This window comes from Prunus dulcis, chromosome 7 (genome assembly GCF_902201215.1).
Source record: "Prunus dulcis chromosome 7, ALMONDv2, whole genome shotgun sequence".
Classification (NCBI taxonomy): domain Eukaryota; kingdom Viridiplantae; phylum Streptophyta; class Magnoliopsida; order Rosales; family Rosaceae; genus Prunus; species Prunus dulcis.
Window position 1 is genome coordinate 14,239,940 of NC_047656.1, and position 16,696 is coordinate 14,256,635.

Below are 16,696 nucleotides of genomic sequence, written 5' to 3' on the forward strand. Positions count from 1 at the left end.
GAAGAAATGAATTTGAGGTTTTGTATTTGCTTCCTGCCTCCCACAATATCGCTTATATTAACAAAAATGAATTTCGAAGCTTAAAACAGAAGGGACTATACTGAAAGTACACGTTTAATGTTAGCAAATGAATTGCAGATATGAGTTAGATTAATTGTCAAGTTAGTGTATCAGCCGCCTTGAATCCAAGTTAGATCCCCTTCATATACATTAGAATAATTTATAATATAGTTTTATAAAAATAAACAAATAAATGTTAGCAAATGAACTGTTATTCTTATCTGGACCAGCGTAAAGAACAAACTGAACCTGTTGCGATTTTGAAATCTAACTGTTGAGGTTGATTTTCATTTAGACAGTAGTGGCCCAATGCATATGACAATCGGCATCAGGCTAACTGTGACATGGAGGATTTTGGAGTCATTCTATAAGAGCATCTCCATCCATAAGGGCTAAAGCAAGGGAAAGGGCAAGTAAGGGCTGTCACTATTCATGTGAATAGTCGCAGCCTTGCCTTTTTTGGTTCCACCCCAAAAGGCTAGGGCAAGGGTAAGAAAAAAAAAAAGAATATGCAACAAAATATAAACTTGTTATGTATTTATAGGGAAAGTGAATAAAATTGTTATGTATTTATAGGGAAAGTGAATAAAATTGTTATGTATTTATAGGGAAAACATCCATAATTTTTTGGTATTTTTTTTTAAAATTTTTTGATTTTTTTTCCATTTTTTTCAATTTTTTTGACTCGCTGATGTCAGCGTGACATCACCACTGACATCAGGGCCCTAGGGCTGAAGCCCAGGCAAAATCTGCCCTTGGGCTTGCCCTGGCTGCAGGTGCTGCGTTGGAGGTCCAAAACTGAGGAAATGGGTCTCTTGCCCTGGCTAAAGTCCCTGTGGTGGACATGCTCTAAGAAAGGCGAACCGTGACATGGAGGATTTTGAAGTCATTCTATAATGAAGGCTATAGCCTTTCTAAGTTGAGGTCTTACCCCTTAATCGTTGGATTATGTTAATTAATTTAATTCAATAGCTAATTAATTTAATCTAACGATTAAGAGATACAACCTTACCTAAATTCCATATATATGACTTTCGCTATAGAATTCTTGTACTGAAGGTTTCATTGCTTATATGGCGAGGCATGATGAAGATGAAATACAAGTCCAACAACCCATGAACGATGAAACTTCCTTTTTGCCTTTTGGCAAAGATGAGATGGAAATTTTGTTATCTAGAAACGTGGAACATGCATGCTTCACCTATAAAAGTAAAGTAAAAGTGAAACATTTGTAATGAATATTAATGATTATTTATTTATTTATTAAGAAGGTGAAAAACTTCATTCAATAATCAATCAAGTACAAGAATTCTTTGCAAATCAGATGTCGTTTATGTGGCTCATTAAAATCTTGTCTTGAAAATCCGCAGTGGATGAAAATATAGTCAAAGAAAAAGAATACCACAACTTCTTTCTTGAATATTAATGATTAAACATGTTTAAACAATACTAATGTCATTTTAACCTGACGAAAGTAAGCATTTTCAATTTTTTGATCGTTCTTGAAGCATAAGTAAGATAGAAGGCGATCAAATATATTTTACCATGAACTCTACATGCGCCTTGTGGAAACACACGCATAAATAGGTCGTTCTATTAATCATTAAGAAACTGAAAACATTATAAATAATGGAATTTATTCGTAATGGATTAGGCACAGCTTTCCGAGAAAAGAGAACGGAATTTATTCGTAATTTTAAATGCGGTTACTTCCTAATTCACGTGCTGCATGTGGCATCTTTCAACAAAAGGCATCAATACAAATCATGCAATGGAGCCCGAAGACTTGAAAAGCGATTAAAGTAAGTCTTCATGAATTTTATGACATGATGTTCGACCAGCATCAACTTGTACAAAAAAGACCAAAACTAAAAGCATATAACAAGGACCAACTTGCACAATAATATAAGGGCAAGTTAGACCGTGGCTTTTGGAAGCTAACGTAGCATCTTTGCTTCGAAGGTCATGAGGTAGACAACAAAGTACATAAACAACAATCAATGCTTCTCCGTTAGGTCGCGGAGCTAAAATTGTAGAGTTGGGGGTTGGAATATGAAATAAAAGTATATCAAACCTCTAAGTATTTAAAAATTGCATGTAAAAGCTAAATATTTCTAACTTAATCATGTCTAATTTGTTTTAAAGGTATCAAAAATTCGAGGGGTTAGAGCCACTTCTGATCTAGGAGTAGTTCCGCCACTGTGACATTCAAAAGGTGTTATCACTCTATTTATATTATAACCGATGTATGTAATTATTAACATTATATCCTAGTTCCATGACATATCAGTTCGTAGGAACACCACGCACTTAAAATTGTAATTAATCCCCATCCAACTTAATGAAGAGCAATACAAAAAAAAGACTTTGACCAAACGGTCCAAACCAGTTCTAGCCGCCTAGGATTACCTAGTTAAGTCAGTCAGTCAGCATGGTCGCCTTGGCAGCTAGAAATATCAATAATTAAAATACTATTTGGGTTCTTGCTATAAATAGCATAACTGATCTGGGTATGCTTCACAAACAGCCTTCACAAATCTCAAGTTCTCAACTATATTCATCTATCTAAGCGGCCAAATTGATATACTGATATTACCAAAAGAAATATCAATTTCAAAAAGGTTTATCTTTAATTTGAACCACAAGAATGTCGACTGGTTTGACAAAGAGAAGGATGATGACAGTGCTAAGCATTGATGGAGGTGGCATCAGAGGCATAATTCCCAGCACCGTCTTGGCCTTCCTTGAATCCAAGCTTCAGGTACCTACTGAATGCACCAATTATATCATACATTATATCTATATACTTGCTTCACCTTTTATATTTGCTTATAATTCAGTGTTAATTATGATCTGTGCATGGGATAGGAATTGGATGGGCCAAATGCAAGAATTGCAGATTATTTCGACATAATTGCCGGAACAAGCACCGGTGGTCTTGTCACCACCATGCTTACAGCTCCCAACAAGGACAACCGACCCATGTATGAAGCAAAGGACATCAACAAATTCTATCTGGATAACACCCCTAAGATTTTCCCTCAAAATAGGTCAGTGATCTAAAACAACTTATTAAATTAAGAGAAAACGATTGTTTGGTATCGAGCATCAATCTACAGTACGTACTTTCAATACTGTCGAGTAATATTGGAAAAAAAAAAAAAAAAAAAATTCACAACAATGTTTCTTATGTTAATTTGTGTGGAACATGCAGTCGAAACAACTTCTTGACATCAATAACAAGTATGGTTGGTGCGGTTATGGGGCCTAAATATGATGGGAAGTACTTGCGTACATTGGTAAATGGGTTGCTTGGTGATCTCACTCTCAAGCAGACTTTAACCACTGTGATTATTCCAACTTTTGATATCAAGCACCTTCAGCCTGTGATCTTCTCAACCACCGATGTAAGCTAACGCCAAGGAATTTTACTCTTTCGTATACAATTTGGCATTGTTAGTGCTTATAATGTGTAGCTATAGTTAATTATGTAATATTCTAAGATTGTAAATTTATGGTACAGGCGAAAGAAAGTGCTCTGAAAAATGCCAAGCTTTCGGATATCTGCATAAGCACCTCTGCTGCTCCTACTTTTCTCCCAGCACACTACTTCGAGGTCAATAGTGAGGGAAGGACCCGAACTTTTGATCTCATTGATGGCGGGGTTGCTGCAAACAATCCTGTAAGTAGTCTGTAACGTTTTCTTGCCCCGTATCTAACATGTTTGACTCAATAAACTGTTATGCAATATAATATGTCTGACTGTTTGACAAAGCGATGAAGAATTAATTATGTCTACAATTGTGTACAGACAATGATGGCCATAAGCCACATAAACAGAGAGATATTGAAGCACGATTCGGAGCCGATGGATGCGAGTAGATTGCTAGTGCTGTCATTGGGCACAGGTGCAGCCAAGTTTGAAGGGAAGTACAATGCAGCCATGGCCTCCAAATGGGGTTTGATCAGTTGGATGTTTGACAATGGGAGCACACCTTTGGTGGACGTTTTTAATGATGCAAGTTCTGATATGGTTGACATTCATGTGTCCACCCTCTTCCAATCCATCCACGCCAAGGACAACTACTTACGCATTCAGGTACATTTTTTAACACGATTCACATGTATAAAATATGTAATTAGTAAATATGGTCTAAATAACAACATCATGTAAGCAATGCTAATAGTTTTCTAATACTGCAAAAATTATAGGATGACTCGTTAAGCGGTGATGAGGTATCGGTGGATATAGCGACGGAGAAAAATCTAAATAGGCTTGTGGAGATTGGGAAGGAGCTGTTGAAGAAGCGATTGTCACGGGTGAATTTGGATATAGGGAGGTATGAGGAAGTTGAGGGAGAGGGTACTTATGAAGAAGCACTGGTCGATTTTGCCAAAAGGCTCTCGGATGCAAAGAAGATTGGACAAAACAAATGAAAGTCCAATAGATTGCAATATCCTCTAATTAATTGTTGTTATTTTGTCTATCACGTTCATAATTTCAAGTATGAGTTGTAATAGAAAAATAAAGAATAATTACTCGTACTAGGTGATGTAAGATTACCAAAGTCCCCATGTTGAATAAAAATGATTTTGAGTTTGATGTTTTATCTTGTTTTGAACACCCGACCCCATGCAAATAAAAAAGGGCATTATAATCCAAATAAATATTGGGTGAGGTGACCTTACCCCATATCATCATAGAATCTCTTTTGCCGACCAGGTTTGACCTAAAGGTGCAATAATATTTTGGTGTAATCGTCGTGATACTGTTAGGTAAGATGATATTAATTAGTGTAACATTGAGCAGAAATATCTAACCCTTTTTCTGGTTGAAGAAAATATCTAACTTAAGTTGGAGATAATAAAAGATAATGCAATAGTTACCGGATATGCGAAATTTTATAATAAGGATGCCGAATATATAAACAAGTGTTAGTTCATTTTTGAGCCAAAAACTCCCAAGATATCATGATGAGCAACCCGAGGTTTTTCAGAGGCTTAAAACTGCAACGCTATCATGCGAACTGTCTGGACCAGCAGAAGCCCAACCCAACAGTTGGAGTTCATGCGTGCATGAGCCTCAGAATGACTTGGAGGATATAAAAGATTTTTATTGATTAGGAAATACGAAGTGTAAGTAGCTCATCACAGAAAAACAAATAATGAGTAACATGCATGAGGATGAGTTGAAAGTCCAACAAGCAAGCCATTGGAGATGTTTTAATGTAAAGAAAAATTCAAGGTAAGCTGGCAACAAACAATGGATTGAAAAGTTGGAAGCGTGGAACACATTTACAAGTAAAATAATTGGTAACGGATATGATTAGATACATTCAATTATCATATTCTGTCAGTTTGAATTGTATAGGCCTAATGAAAATGAAAAACAAAACGAAAAATTCTGTATTTTTCGTATGCAATCCTAAGGTTTAATATTTTCATTCTCTCCCCCCTTTTTCTTCAAATGTGATAAGAAAAAGAGCCAAACTCTTATATTTCTCTATGCTCTTAGAACTAGAACGGATTTCGGGGGACTTCCATTCCATGAGAGCGGCACGATAACACTTGATTGTTACCCTTGATCCATGCATCTTGATTGTTATTGTGAATATTTTCTTGTTTATCAAACACATTAATATTGTGTTAATCTATTTATTTAATTACAGTTAAATAACTAAAAAAAAATGTTTCGCACATGATTGTGCATAAGAGTTACAAGTTGAATGTGATCGAATTTAATTATAATTCATGAGTGGAAAAATTCCACTCCAAGCTTTCCAGTCCTTGTGATTATCTTGTGGTTATAAATCAGTATATATAACACTCATTGTTCTGTCAAAAAAAAAAAAAAAAACACTCATTGTTCTAATTAGTGAAGAGATTCTATTTTTTTATTTTTTTTTTGGGAGAAAAGATTCCATTGTAGAACTTTCACAATCACGAACATGTTAATTGACCCAAAAAACAATATTTAGCATATATATATTAGTTTGCCCGATCAATATGAGGCTATGTGTTCTTCCATTAGTTATTAAGAAATTAATTTTATGAAGGATTAGGCATCTTTCCGAGAAATGAGATCGATGGTTACCAGCATCTTTCAACAAATGGTATTAAAATACAAAACATATGCATGAAGCACAATAATATTTTGAAGATGACTTGAAGTGATTAATCCAATAATATTACTAATGATGCCCCCAACCCAACAGATTAAACGTGCACGGATTATTATTATTTTTTGAAAATAATTAAATATTTATAAAAAATAACCCTACTTCGGCATCAACTTGTAGTAGTCGTTGAACAATCTTAATCATACAATTATTTAATTTAATCAATAGCATAATTGATCTGGGCAGGCTTCACAAACAGCCTTCACAAATCTCAGTTATATTCATATATATAAGTGACTATTGATGTACTGATTTTACACAAAGAAATCTCAATTTAAACAAGGTTTATCTTTAATTTGAACCAGAACAATGTCGACTGGTTTGACGAAGAGAAGCATGGTGACAATGCTAAGCATTGATGGAGGTGGCATTAGAGGCATAATTCCCAGCATCCTTTTAGCCTTTCTTGAATCCAAGCTTCAAGTACGTACTGCATTAATATACATTAATTTCATATATACTAAATGCACCATATATATCATATATATACTCAGCTTTCATTTTTACTTATAATTTTGGTGTTATGATCTATGCATGGAGTAGGAATTGGATGGGCCAAATGCAAGAATTGCAGATTATTTCGACATAATTTCCGGAACAAGCACCGGAGGTCTTGTCACCACCATGCTTACAGCTCCCAACAAGGACAACCGACCCCTGTATGAAGCCAAGGACATCATCACCTTCTATCTAGATCACAGCCCTAAGATTTTCCCTCAAAATAGGTCAATGATCCAGACCAGCTTATTAATACAGAGAAAAAGATTGTTTGGTATCGGGTACCAATCTATCGTACTTTCAATATTAATTATGCGATAATTAATATTGAAAAAAAAAAAAAGGTTCACAGAACATTAACGCAGGTTATATATATGTTTATTTATTAGATCTAATGTTAAGTTTTATGGAACATGCAGTGCAAATAACTTATTGACATCAATAACAAATATGGTTCGTGCGGTCATAGGGCCTAAGTATGACGGGAAGTACTTGCGCAAAGTGATAAATGGGCTGCTTAGTGATCTCACTCTCAAGCAGACTCTCACGACTGTGATTATTCCAACTTTTGATATCAAGTACCTTCAGCCTGTGATCTTCTCAACCACCGATGTAAGATAACACTAATGACATGTTTAATTACTTGGAATAGGGAAAGTAATGAAATATAATTGGATCAACTACCCCTTTTTAGTTGATCAAAATTCTGGTTTTGAGAATATCAAATTACTTATTTCATAGTGAAACTTACATATTTTTTAATTGCTTATGTGTTAGTAAACGTGGAGGAAGACATTATTTGAAATAATTCTTTTTACTCTTTCGTAAACAATTTAGGTAATTATAACGTGTAGGTATTCTAAGAGGGTTGTGAATTTATGGTACAGGCCAAAGAAAGTGCTCTGAAAAATGCTAAGCTCTCGGATATCTGCATAAGTACCTCTGCTGCTCCTACTTATCTCCCTGCACACTACTTCGAGGTCAAGGATAGCGAGGGAAAGACCCGAACTTTTGATCTCGTCGATGGTGGGGTTGCTGCAAACAATCCTGTAAGTAGTTAGGAATGTTCTCTTACCAGATATGAGATATCTAACATGCTTTAACATTACATGTCTGTTCGACAAAAACAACACATGTAACGTGGCCTAGCACTTAGGAATTAATTAATTTAATCTACAACCATTTACAGACAATGCTGGCCTTAAGCCACATATACAGAGAGACTTTGAAGCACAATTCAGAGCCGATAGATGCAACGAGGTTGCTAGTGCTGTCGTTGGGCACAGGTGCAGCCAAGTTTGAAGAGAAGTACAATGCAACCACGGCATCCAAATGGGGTTTGATCAATTGGGTTTTTGACAATGGGAGCACGCCATTGGTAGACATTTTTGGTGATGCAAGTTCTGATATGGTTGACATTCATGTGTCCACCCTCTTCCAATCCGTCCACGCCAAGGACAACTACCTACGTATTCAGGTACATTATTTAATGCGGTCTATCAAGATTTTTTTATTATATATATTAGTAAATGTGGTCTAAATAACAACATTATGTAGGTGATATAATAGTATTTCTTAATGTTGTAAAAATTATAGGATGACTCGTTGAACGGTGAGGAGGCAACTGTGGATATAGCAACGGATAAGAATCTAAAGAGACTTTTGGAGATTGGAAAGGCGTTGTTGAAGAAGCCAATATCACGGGTGCATTTGGATACAGGCAGGTATGAGAAATCTGAGGGAGAGGTTACTTATGAAGAAGCACTGATTGATTTTGCCAAAAGGCTCTCGGATGAGAAGAATCACAATTGAACAATAAAATTGCAATATCTTAATTTTTATTGTCCATTAATTTAGTTGTGAATCGTAATTGAAAAATAAAAGAATAATTACTAGTTTTATTGATTATGAACAGTTGGAGCTCATGCATTTAGACAGTAATGGCCTCAATGCACATCACTCTGTGCACGAAGGATTTAAAAGATTTTTATTGATTATGAACTCTCAAAAGCAGCTCATCACATAAAATAATAATACAGACTAGTAACATGCATGAGGATGAGGTCAAAGTCCAACGAGCAAGCCATTGGATGTCATTCTTTTTTTCACTATGCCAAGAAAAGAAAACGAAAAGGCCCTATAAAATTCATATACGTTAAAAAGGTTTTTGATTCTTATTGTTTTTTATGGTTCTCCCTTACCAACCATGACTATCTAATTATCCAATGGCAATGGGTCAACAACCCCGTCAGCTTGACTAAGTCTACGCTAATAATAAGAGTATAGTTGTTATCCGAACTTGTTTTGAGTTTTAGTTTATGAATTCAATTGTATTGGATTTGGCAGCTATCCGAGAAAAGAGATCGATGGATCCCAAACATAGGCATCAAGCCCTATAATATTTTGAAGACTTGAAGTGATTAAACTATATGACTTATGATGTCTCAGCATCTTCAACTTGCATGGAAAATATATTTAATATATAATTTTTTTTTTTAAAAAAAAAACAAAGACTTTAATATATTTTGAAGACTTTGACCAAAAACCATGAAAGTTGTCCTAGCTTAGCCGCCTGGCCTAGGCTTGCTATATATCAGTTGAACCATTTCTTGGGCTCTTTGCTATCAAGAGCATACTTGATCTTCACAGATACTGATTTTATAAAAGAGAGATTTCGATTTAAACAAGGGTATCTTTAATTTGAATCCGAAAAAATGTTGACGGGCTTGGTAAAGAGAAAGATGGTGACAGTGTTGAGCATTGATGGAGGTGGCATTAGAGGCATAATTCCCAGCACCGTCCTGGCCTTTCTTGAATCCAAGCTTCAGGTACGTACTACATTACATAAAAAATTTCATAAAAATATTTATATAATAACGCTCAAGCGCTAATCAGTTACTATATGTGTAATTAGCCTTCACTTTCATCATTTATATTTGTTTGAATGATAATTTAGTGGTATGATTTGTGCATGGTATAGCAACTGGATGGCCCCGATGCAAGAATTGCAGATTACTTTGACATAATTGCCGGAACAAGCACCGGTGGTCTTGTCACCACCATGCTTACAGCTCCCAACAAGGACAACCGACCCATGTATGAAGCCAAGGACATCAACAAATTCTATCTAGACAACAGTCCTAAGATTTTTCCTCAGAGCAGGTCAGTGCTCTATAACAACTAATCAAATCAAGGGAAAAAAATTGGTTGGTACGTAACGAGTATCAATTTCTAGTATACCAAGTACATATCGACAGTGTATTAGATACTGTAGATTATTTCTCATGATCAGTCAACGGGTATGCTTAAATGAATTTACAAGCTCTAAACGTTAAGTTGACTTGGAATTTGCAGTCAAAATAACTTCTTGAGATCAATAACAAGTATGGTTGAAGCGGTAAAGGGGCCAAAATATGATGGGAAGTACCTGCGCACATTGACTCGTGGGCTGCTTGGTGACCTCACTCTCAAACAGACTCTAACCAATGTGGTTATACCAGCTTTTGATATCAAGTACCTTCAGCCTGTGGTCTTCTCAACCATTGATGTAAGACAACAAGTCATAGTTTTTTTTTTTTACTCTTCAAATATTTTGGGAATTTTTGGTACTTAACTTAAACTTATGTTACAGGCAAGAGAAACTAGTTGGAAGAATGCCAAGCTTTCGGATGTCTGCATCAGTACCTCTGCAGCTCCCACTTTTCTCCCGGCACACTACTTCGAGGTCAAGGATGACGTGGGAAGGACTCACACTTTTGATCTTATTGATGGTGGGGTTGCCGCTAACAATCCTGTAAGTAGTTTGGTAACGTTCACTTACCAGATAACATCTAACATGTTATGTTTAGTCAGCATACCGATATAAGAATATAACATACCAGACTGTCTGATAAAAAGGCGTAAGATGTATGTTATGTCCCATATAATGCACTGAGGAATTAATTAATTTAATCTACAACATGTGCAGACAATGATTGCCATAAGCCACATAAACAGAGAGATGTTGAAGCACAACTCAGATCCGATGGATGCGACGAGGTTGCAGGTGCTATCATTGGGCACAGGTGCAGCCAAGCTTGAAGAGAAGTACAGTGCTGCCATAGCCTCCAAATGGGGTTTGATCAATTGGCTGTTTCACAATGGGAGCGCACCTTTGGTAGACATTTTTGCAGATGCAAGTTCTGATATGGTTGACTTTCATGTGTCCACCCTCTTCCAATCCCACCAGGCCAACGACAACTATCTACGTATTCAGGTACGATTCTAGATCAAGCACAAATAAGTAATCAGTAAATATGGTATAAATAAGAACATTTTGTGTTGACGCATAAGAACATTTTGTGTTGACGCATGATATGCTAAATAGTTTTCTAATGATGTGAAAATTGCAGGATGACTCTTTGATCGGTGATGAAGCATCGGTTGATATTGCAACAGAGAAGAATCTAAGGAGACTTGTGGAGATTGGAAATGCACTGTTGAAGAAGCCAGTGTCACGAGTGCAATTGGATACTGGAAAGTATGAGCAACGTGAAGGAGAGGGCACCTATGAAGATGCTCTGATCGAGTTTGCTAAAACGATCTCCGAGGGAAGGAAGCTCAGATAAAATAAAACAATAGATGCTTGCAATGTCTTCATTAATTTTGTTATCCTCAATTCAAAAATAAAGAATCACTGCACCCAGATGTGTTTCATTTCCTGCTTGGCTTATTATTATATTTTTTTTGTATCAAACGATTTTTGAAGAGGATTAATTCGAACCCATACCTTGATGAAGGAAGAAATGTTAACCACTTTAGCTACAAGCCCCACCATTCCTAGTTGGCTTTGTATCTCCTATTTGGTTAATGATATAAAAATATGCGAACAATTCATGTGTCCAACCCTCTTCCAATCCGTTCACGCCAAGGAAAACTACCTACGTATTCGGGTATATTATTTAATGCGGGCTATCAAGATTTTTTAATATATATAAGTAAATGTGGTTTAAATAACAACATTACGTAGGTGATATAATAGTATTTCTTAATGTTGTAAAAATTGTACAATGAGTCATTGAGCGGTGATGAGGCAACAGTAGATATATCAACGGATAAGAATTTAAAGAGGCTTTTGGAGATTGAAAAGACGTTGTTAAAGAAGCCGGTGTCACGGGTGCATTTGGATACAGGCATGTATGAGAAATCTGAGGGAGAGGTTACATATGAAGAACCACTGATTGATTTTGCCAAAAGGCTCTCGGACGCCAAGAAGCACAATTGAACAATAAATTGCAATATATATATATATATATATATATATTTTTTCCTGCCATGTTCATTAATTTAGTTGTGATTCGGAATAGAAAAATAAAAGAATAAGTACTAGTTTTATTGATTATGAACAGTTGGAGCTCATGCATTTAGACAGTAATGGTCTCAATGCACATCACTCTGTGCACGAGGGATTCAAAAGATTTTTATTGATTATGAACTCACAAAAGCAGCTCATCACAAAAAATAATAATACAGACTAGTAACATGCATGAGGATGAGGTCAAAGTCCAACGAGCAAGCCATTGGATGTCATTCTTTTGGAAGAGCAAAACAGTTCGTCACGGATATGATTAGGTAAATTCATAAAAGTCTCCAGTCCAAGCAAAAAGAAAACAAAAAAAGCCCTATAAAAAAGTGCTCAAAACATGTGCCGCTGCATATACTTTCTTAAAACAGGTTTTCAATTTTCATCGTTTTTTATGGTTCTCCCTTACCAACCATGACCATCCAATTATTCCATCCAATTATCCAATGGCAATGGGTCAGCCCGTCAGCTTTGACTACGCTAATAATGTGGTTTAGATCACTCTCTGATTGACTGTCAAATTACAATAAGTATAGTTGTCATCCAAACTTGTTTTGACTTTTGTTTATTGTGATTTAAATAAACATTAACGTTTCTTGCATTGTTGAGTATAAAGATTACAAGTTAAATGCCATCGAGAATTCAATTATAATTCGTGAGTGGAAAAACTTCACTTGAATTATAAATTCGTGAGGCACGAGGAGAAGTGACTAATTATAAACATAGGAATATGACCATGTTAATTAATTGACCAAAAAATTGTTAAGCGTATAGGTTGCCCCATCATTATGAGGCTACGGTCTTCAATTATTCATTAAGAAACTAACTTTATGAATTGAATTGTAATGGATTAGGCAGCTTTCCGAGAAGAGATCGATGGTTTTCCAATATCTTTCAACAAAAGCTTCAACTTGCGTGGAAAATACTTTTAATAAATAATAAATAAACCAAAAAAAAAAAAAAAAAAAAAAAAGACTTTACCATTAACTTGTAGTAGGGGTTCAAAAATATAATCATATATACAGACAGAGACAGGCAATATTACGTGAGAGAGTAGGTTTAAAGGAAGCTAATGTACTGCATATCATTAAATAATTAATATCTAAATGCCATGCAGCTAAATGAAGAGCATTATATAATTATATCTAGAAGACTTTGACCAAAAACCATGAAAGTTGTCCTAGCTTAGCCGCCTGGCCTAGGCTTGCTATATATCAGTTGAACCATTTCTTGGGCTCTTTGCTATCAAGAACATAATTGATCTTCACAGATACTGATTTTATAAAAGAGAGATTTCGATTTAAACAAGGGTATCTTTAATTTGAATCCGAAAAATGTCGACGGACTTGGTAAAGAGAAAGATGGTGACAGTGTTGAGCATTGATGGAGGTGGCGTTAGAGGCATAATTCCCAGCACCATCCTGGCCTTTCTTGAATCCAAGCTTCAGGTACGTACTACATTACATAAATTTTTTCATAAAAATATTTATATAATAACGCTCAAGCGCTAATCAGTTAATATATGTGTAATTAGCCTTCACTTTCATCATTTATATTTGTTTGAATGATAATTTAGTGGTATGATTTGTGCATGGTATAGCAACTGGATGGCCCCGATGCAAGAATTGCAGATTACTTTGACATAATTGCCGGAACAAGCACCGGTGGTCTTGTCACCACCATGCTTACAGCTCCCAACAAGGACAACCGACCCATGTATGAAGCCAAGGACATCAATAAATTCTATCTAGACCAGAGTCCAAAGATTTTTCCTCAGGGCAGGTCAGTTCTCTATAACAACAACTAATTATCAAATCAACAAGGGAAAAAAATTGGTTGGTACGCACCCAGTATCAATTCTCCGTGTACCAAGTACATATCGACAATGTACTAAATACTGTAGATTAATTAATCGGTATGCTTAAATGAATTTACAAGTTCTAAAGATTAAGTTGACTTTGAATTTGCAGTCGAAATAACTTATTGACATCAATAAAAAGTATGGTTGACGAGGCAAAGGGGCCAAAATATGATGGGAAGTACCTGCGCACATTGACTCATGGGCTGCTTGGTGACCTCACTCTCAAACAGACTCTAACCAATGTGGTTATACCAGCTTTTGATATCAAGTACCTTCAGCCTGTGGTCTTCTCAACCATTGATGTAAGACAAGAAGCCATAGTTTTTTTTCACTCCTCAAATATTTTGGGAATTTTTGGTAATTGACTTAAATTTATGTTACAGGCAAAAGAAAGTAGTTTGAAGAATGCCAAGCTTTCCGATGTTTGCGTCAGTACCTCTGCAGCTCCCACTTTTCTCCCGGCACACTACTTCGAGGTCAAGGATGACGCGGGAAGGACTCGCACTTTTAATCTTGTTGATGGTGGGGTTGCCGCTAACAATCCTGTAAGTAGTTTGGTAATGTTGACTTACCAGATAATGTCTAACATGTTTTGTTTATTCAGAATACCGATATAGGAACATAACATACCAAATTGTTAGGGCGTAAAATGTCTTTCATGTCCCATAAAATGCACTAAGGAATTAATTAATTTAATCTACAACCATGTACAGACAATGATGGCCATAAGCCACATAAACAGAGAGATGTTGAAGCACAACTCAGATCCGATAGATGCGACGAGGTTGCAGGTGCTATCATTGGGCACAGGTGCAGCCAAGCTTGAAGAGAAGTACAGTGCAGCCATAGCCTCCAAATGGGGTTTGATCAATTGGCTGTTTCACAATGGGAGCACACCTTTGGTAGACTTTTTTGCCGATGCAAGTTCTGATATGGTTGACTTTCATGTGTCCACCCTCTTCCAATGCCTCCAGGCCAAGGACAACTATCTACGTATTCAGGTACGATTCTAGATCGAGCACAACTACGTAATTGGTAAATATGGTACAAATAACAACATTTTGTTGACGCATGATGCTAAATAGTTTCCTTATAATGTTAAAATTGCAGGATGACTCGTTGACTGGCGACGAAGCATCGCTTGATATTGCAACAGAGAAGAATCTAAGGAGGCTTGTGGAGATTGGAAATGCACTGTTGAAGAAGCCAGTGTCACGGGTGCAATTGGATACTGGAAAGTATGAGGAATGTGAAGGAGAGGGCACCTATGAAGATGCTCTGATCAAGTTTGCTAAAACGATCTCCGAGGGAAGGAAGCTCAGATAAAATAAAACAATAGATTGCTTGCAATGTCTTCATTAATTTTATTATTTTCTCTGTCATGATCCTCAATTCAAAAATAAAGAATCACTGCACCCAGATGGGTTTCATTTCCTGCTTGGCTTATTATGATTTTTTTAATCAAACGAGTTTTGAAGAGGATTAATTCAAACTCAGTACCTTGATGAAGGAAGAAATGCTAACTGCTTAAGCTACAAGCCCCACCATTCCTTCTTAGTTGGCTTTGTATCTCCTATTTGGTTAATGATATAAAAACATGAGAACAATTCTAAGCCAAAAGGGATTTTTGATATATAACAGACGACAAGAGGTTCATTTTAAGAACATAGTGCCGCACACTTTCCATGCAAGACTAATATGTAGGACATTACTTCACCTAAAGACCCGTTAACAACAAAGCATACCTTGAAATCTTCCACACTAAGGTATTTGTAATATTAAAACAAGGATTGATTGGAATTTCCGCCAAACATAAACATTCACAGCTTAAATAAAGCAGAAGAAACAACCTAACAAAGTACAAAACATGGAAATTGCTGCTCTATAAGTAGATCATGAAGGCAAATGGAGCAAATTAGGCAGAATTTCCAAAAACTCGTCGAGTGGAAAGAGCAAATGGAGTCGCACAACGAGCAACAAGCGCAAAGCTACTCCTACAAATCACAAGAGTGGGATGAAAGCCATCACAGAGCATTGGGGTCTAAGATGGCGGAACTGCTCAAGACCCAGGAAGAACTCAAAAAAGCTAAAGAGAGCACCATGCAGGCATGGATAAACTCCAGGCCTCTCATTGACGAGCTCGAAATGTTGAAGTCTGGCCTTGCAAGTGCTGAAAACCAATGTACTACGCCCAATATCATCTCAGACCTTGAATCACGGCTTGAGACGACCAACATAAGCATCAGATCCAAAAGGGAAGAAGAACACAAGGCCACAAAGATGATCAATGAAATAAATCAGGCTTCGGATCAAATGCGCCAAGAGATTGAAAAATTTAAGTGGGATACAGATGAAGAACGACAAGCAAAACCACGATTGAAACAAGCCTTGCATCTGAGGAGACAGACTCTGCAGACACTGCAACTTGGACTTCGAGCTGTACAAATAGAAAAAGAAGCTCTTGGTGCATCGGCAGCAGAAGCACTTCAATACATAAACTGTTCAGAAATGGAGAAAACCACCATCCACCTCACTCTGGAAGACTACCATGCCTTGAAAAAACGAGCAGAAGATGAAAATTCTCTTTTAGAGTGGCGTGTTTCGGTTGCATTAGAACAGAAGCTTGCAACTGAGACAAGCCGAAACAAACCTTTGGCAAAATTGAACAGACTCTACTCTCAGAAAAGATCAAGAGGAAGGGAAATTAAAGAAGAAATTATAAGTGGAGATGGGCACAATGGAGATCCCAGAATCAGG

The 16,696-nt window shown here is 36.4% G+C and overlaps 4 protein-coding genes across 4 annotated transcripts; all 4 read left to right on the plus strand.

The window, feature by feature from the left end:
- The first annotated feature begins 2,496 nt into the window (after window positions 1–2,496).
- LOC117634441 (patatin-like protein 3) lies at window positions 2,497–4,682 on the plus strand. Its single transcript, XM_034368556.1, has 6 exons — window positions 2,497–2,821; window positions 2,929–3,110; window positions 3,275–3,467; window positions 3,584–3,742; window positions 3,872–4,159; window positions 4,273–4,682. The coding sequence occupies exons 1-6, from the start codon at window positions 2,708–2,710 to the stop codon at window positions 4,495–4,497; spliced, it is 1,161 nt and encodes a 386-aa protein (XP_034224447.1). The 5' UTR covers window positions 2,497–2,707; the 3' UTR covers window positions 4,498–4,682.
- A 1,866-nt stretch (window positions 4,683–6,548) lies between these two features.
- LOC117635665 (patatin-like protein 3) lies at window positions 6,549–8,549 on the plus strand. Its single transcript, XM_034370002.1, has 6 exons — window positions 6,549–6,662; window positions 6,783–6,964; window positions 7,157–7,349; window positions 7,625–7,786; window positions 7,927–8,214; window positions 8,334–8,549. The coding sequence occupies exons 1-6, from the start codon at window positions 6,549–6,551 to the stop codon at window positions 8,547–8,549; spliced, it is 1,155 nt and encodes a 384-aa protein (XP_034225893.1).
- Window positions 8,550–9,451: 902 nt separating this feature from the next.
- On the plus strand, window positions 9,452–11,470 carry LOC117634339 (patatin-like protein 3). Its single transcript, XM_034368410.1, has 6 exons — window positions 9,452–9,565; window positions 9,718–9,899; window positions 10,092–10,284; window positions 10,369–10,530; window positions 10,705–10,992; window positions 11,129–11,470. Exons 1-6 carry the CDS (start codon window positions 9,452–9,454, stop codon window positions 11,342–11,344), a joined length of 1,155 nt encoding a protein of 384 aa, XP_034224301.1. The 3' UTR covers window positions 11,345–11,470.
- Window positions 11,471–13,340: 1,870 nt separating this feature from the next.
- On the plus strand, window positions 13,341–15,374 carry LOC117634338 (patatin-like protein 2). Its single transcript, XM_034368409.1, has 6 exons — window positions 13,341–13,526; window positions 13,679–13,860; window positions 14,049–14,241; window positions 14,323–14,484; window positions 14,653–14,940; window positions 15,050–15,374. Exons 1-6 carry the CDS (start codon window positions 13,413–13,415, stop codon window positions 15,263–15,265), a joined length of 1,155 nt encoding a protein of 384 aa, XP_034224300.1. The 5' UTR covers window positions 13,341–13,412; the 3' UTR covers window positions 15,266–15,374.
- Window positions 15,375–16,696: the final 1,322 nt, after the last annotated feature.

Excerpts from the sequence above, each read along its gene's own strand:
- LOC117634441 (XM_034368556.1), top strand. The coding sequence starts at position 2,708 with ATGTCGACTGGTTTGACAAAGAGAAGGATGATGACAGTGCTAAGCATT. Across the intron at positions 3,468-3,583 it reads TGATCTTCTCAACCACCGAT|GCGAAAGAAAGTGCTCTGAA; the intron begins GTAAGCTAACGC and ends TTTATGGTACAG. Across the intron at positions 3,743-3,871 it reads GGGTTGCTGCAAACAATCCT|ACAATGATGGCCATAAGCCA; the intron begins GTAAGTAGTCTG and ends AATTGTGTACAG.
- LOC117635665 (XM_034370002.1), top strand. The coding sequence starts at position 6,549 with ATGTCGACTGGTTTGACGAAGAGAAGCATGGTGACAATGCTAAGCATT. Across the intron at positions 7,350-7,624 it reads TGATCTTCTCAACCACCGAT|GCCAAAGAAAGTGCTCTGAA; the intron begins GTAAGATAACAC and ends TTTATGGTACAG. Across the intron at positions 8,215-8,333 it reads ACAACTACCTACGTATTCAG|GATGACTCGTTGAACGGTGA; the intron begins GTACATTATTTA and ends TAAAAATTATAG.
- LOC117634339 (XM_034368410.1), top strand. The coding sequence starts at position 9,452 with ATGTTGACGGGCTTGGTAAAGAGAAAGATGGTGACAGTGTTGAGCATT. Across the intron at positions 9,900-10,091 it reads AAGATTTTTCCTCAGAGCAG|TCAAAATAACTTCTTGAGAT; the intron begins GTCAGTGCTCTA and ends TGGAATTTGCAG. Across the intron at positions 10,285-10,368 it reads TGGTCTTCTCAACCATTGAT|GCAAGAGAAACTAGTTGGAA; the intron begins GTAAGACAACAA and ends CTTATGTTACAG.
- LOC117634338 (XM_034368409.1), top strand. The coding sequence starts at position 13,413 with ATGTCGACGGACTTGGTAAAGAGAAAGATGGTGACAGTGTTGAGCATT. Across the intron at positions 13,527-13,678 it reads TTCTTGAATCCAAGCTTCAG|CAACTGGATGGCCCCGATGC; the intron begins GTACGTACTACA and ends TGCATGGTATAG. Across the intron at positions 13,861-14,048 it reads AAGATTTTTCCTCAGGGCAG|TCGAAATAACTTATTGACAT; the intron begins GTCAGTTCTCTA and ends TTGAATTTGCAG.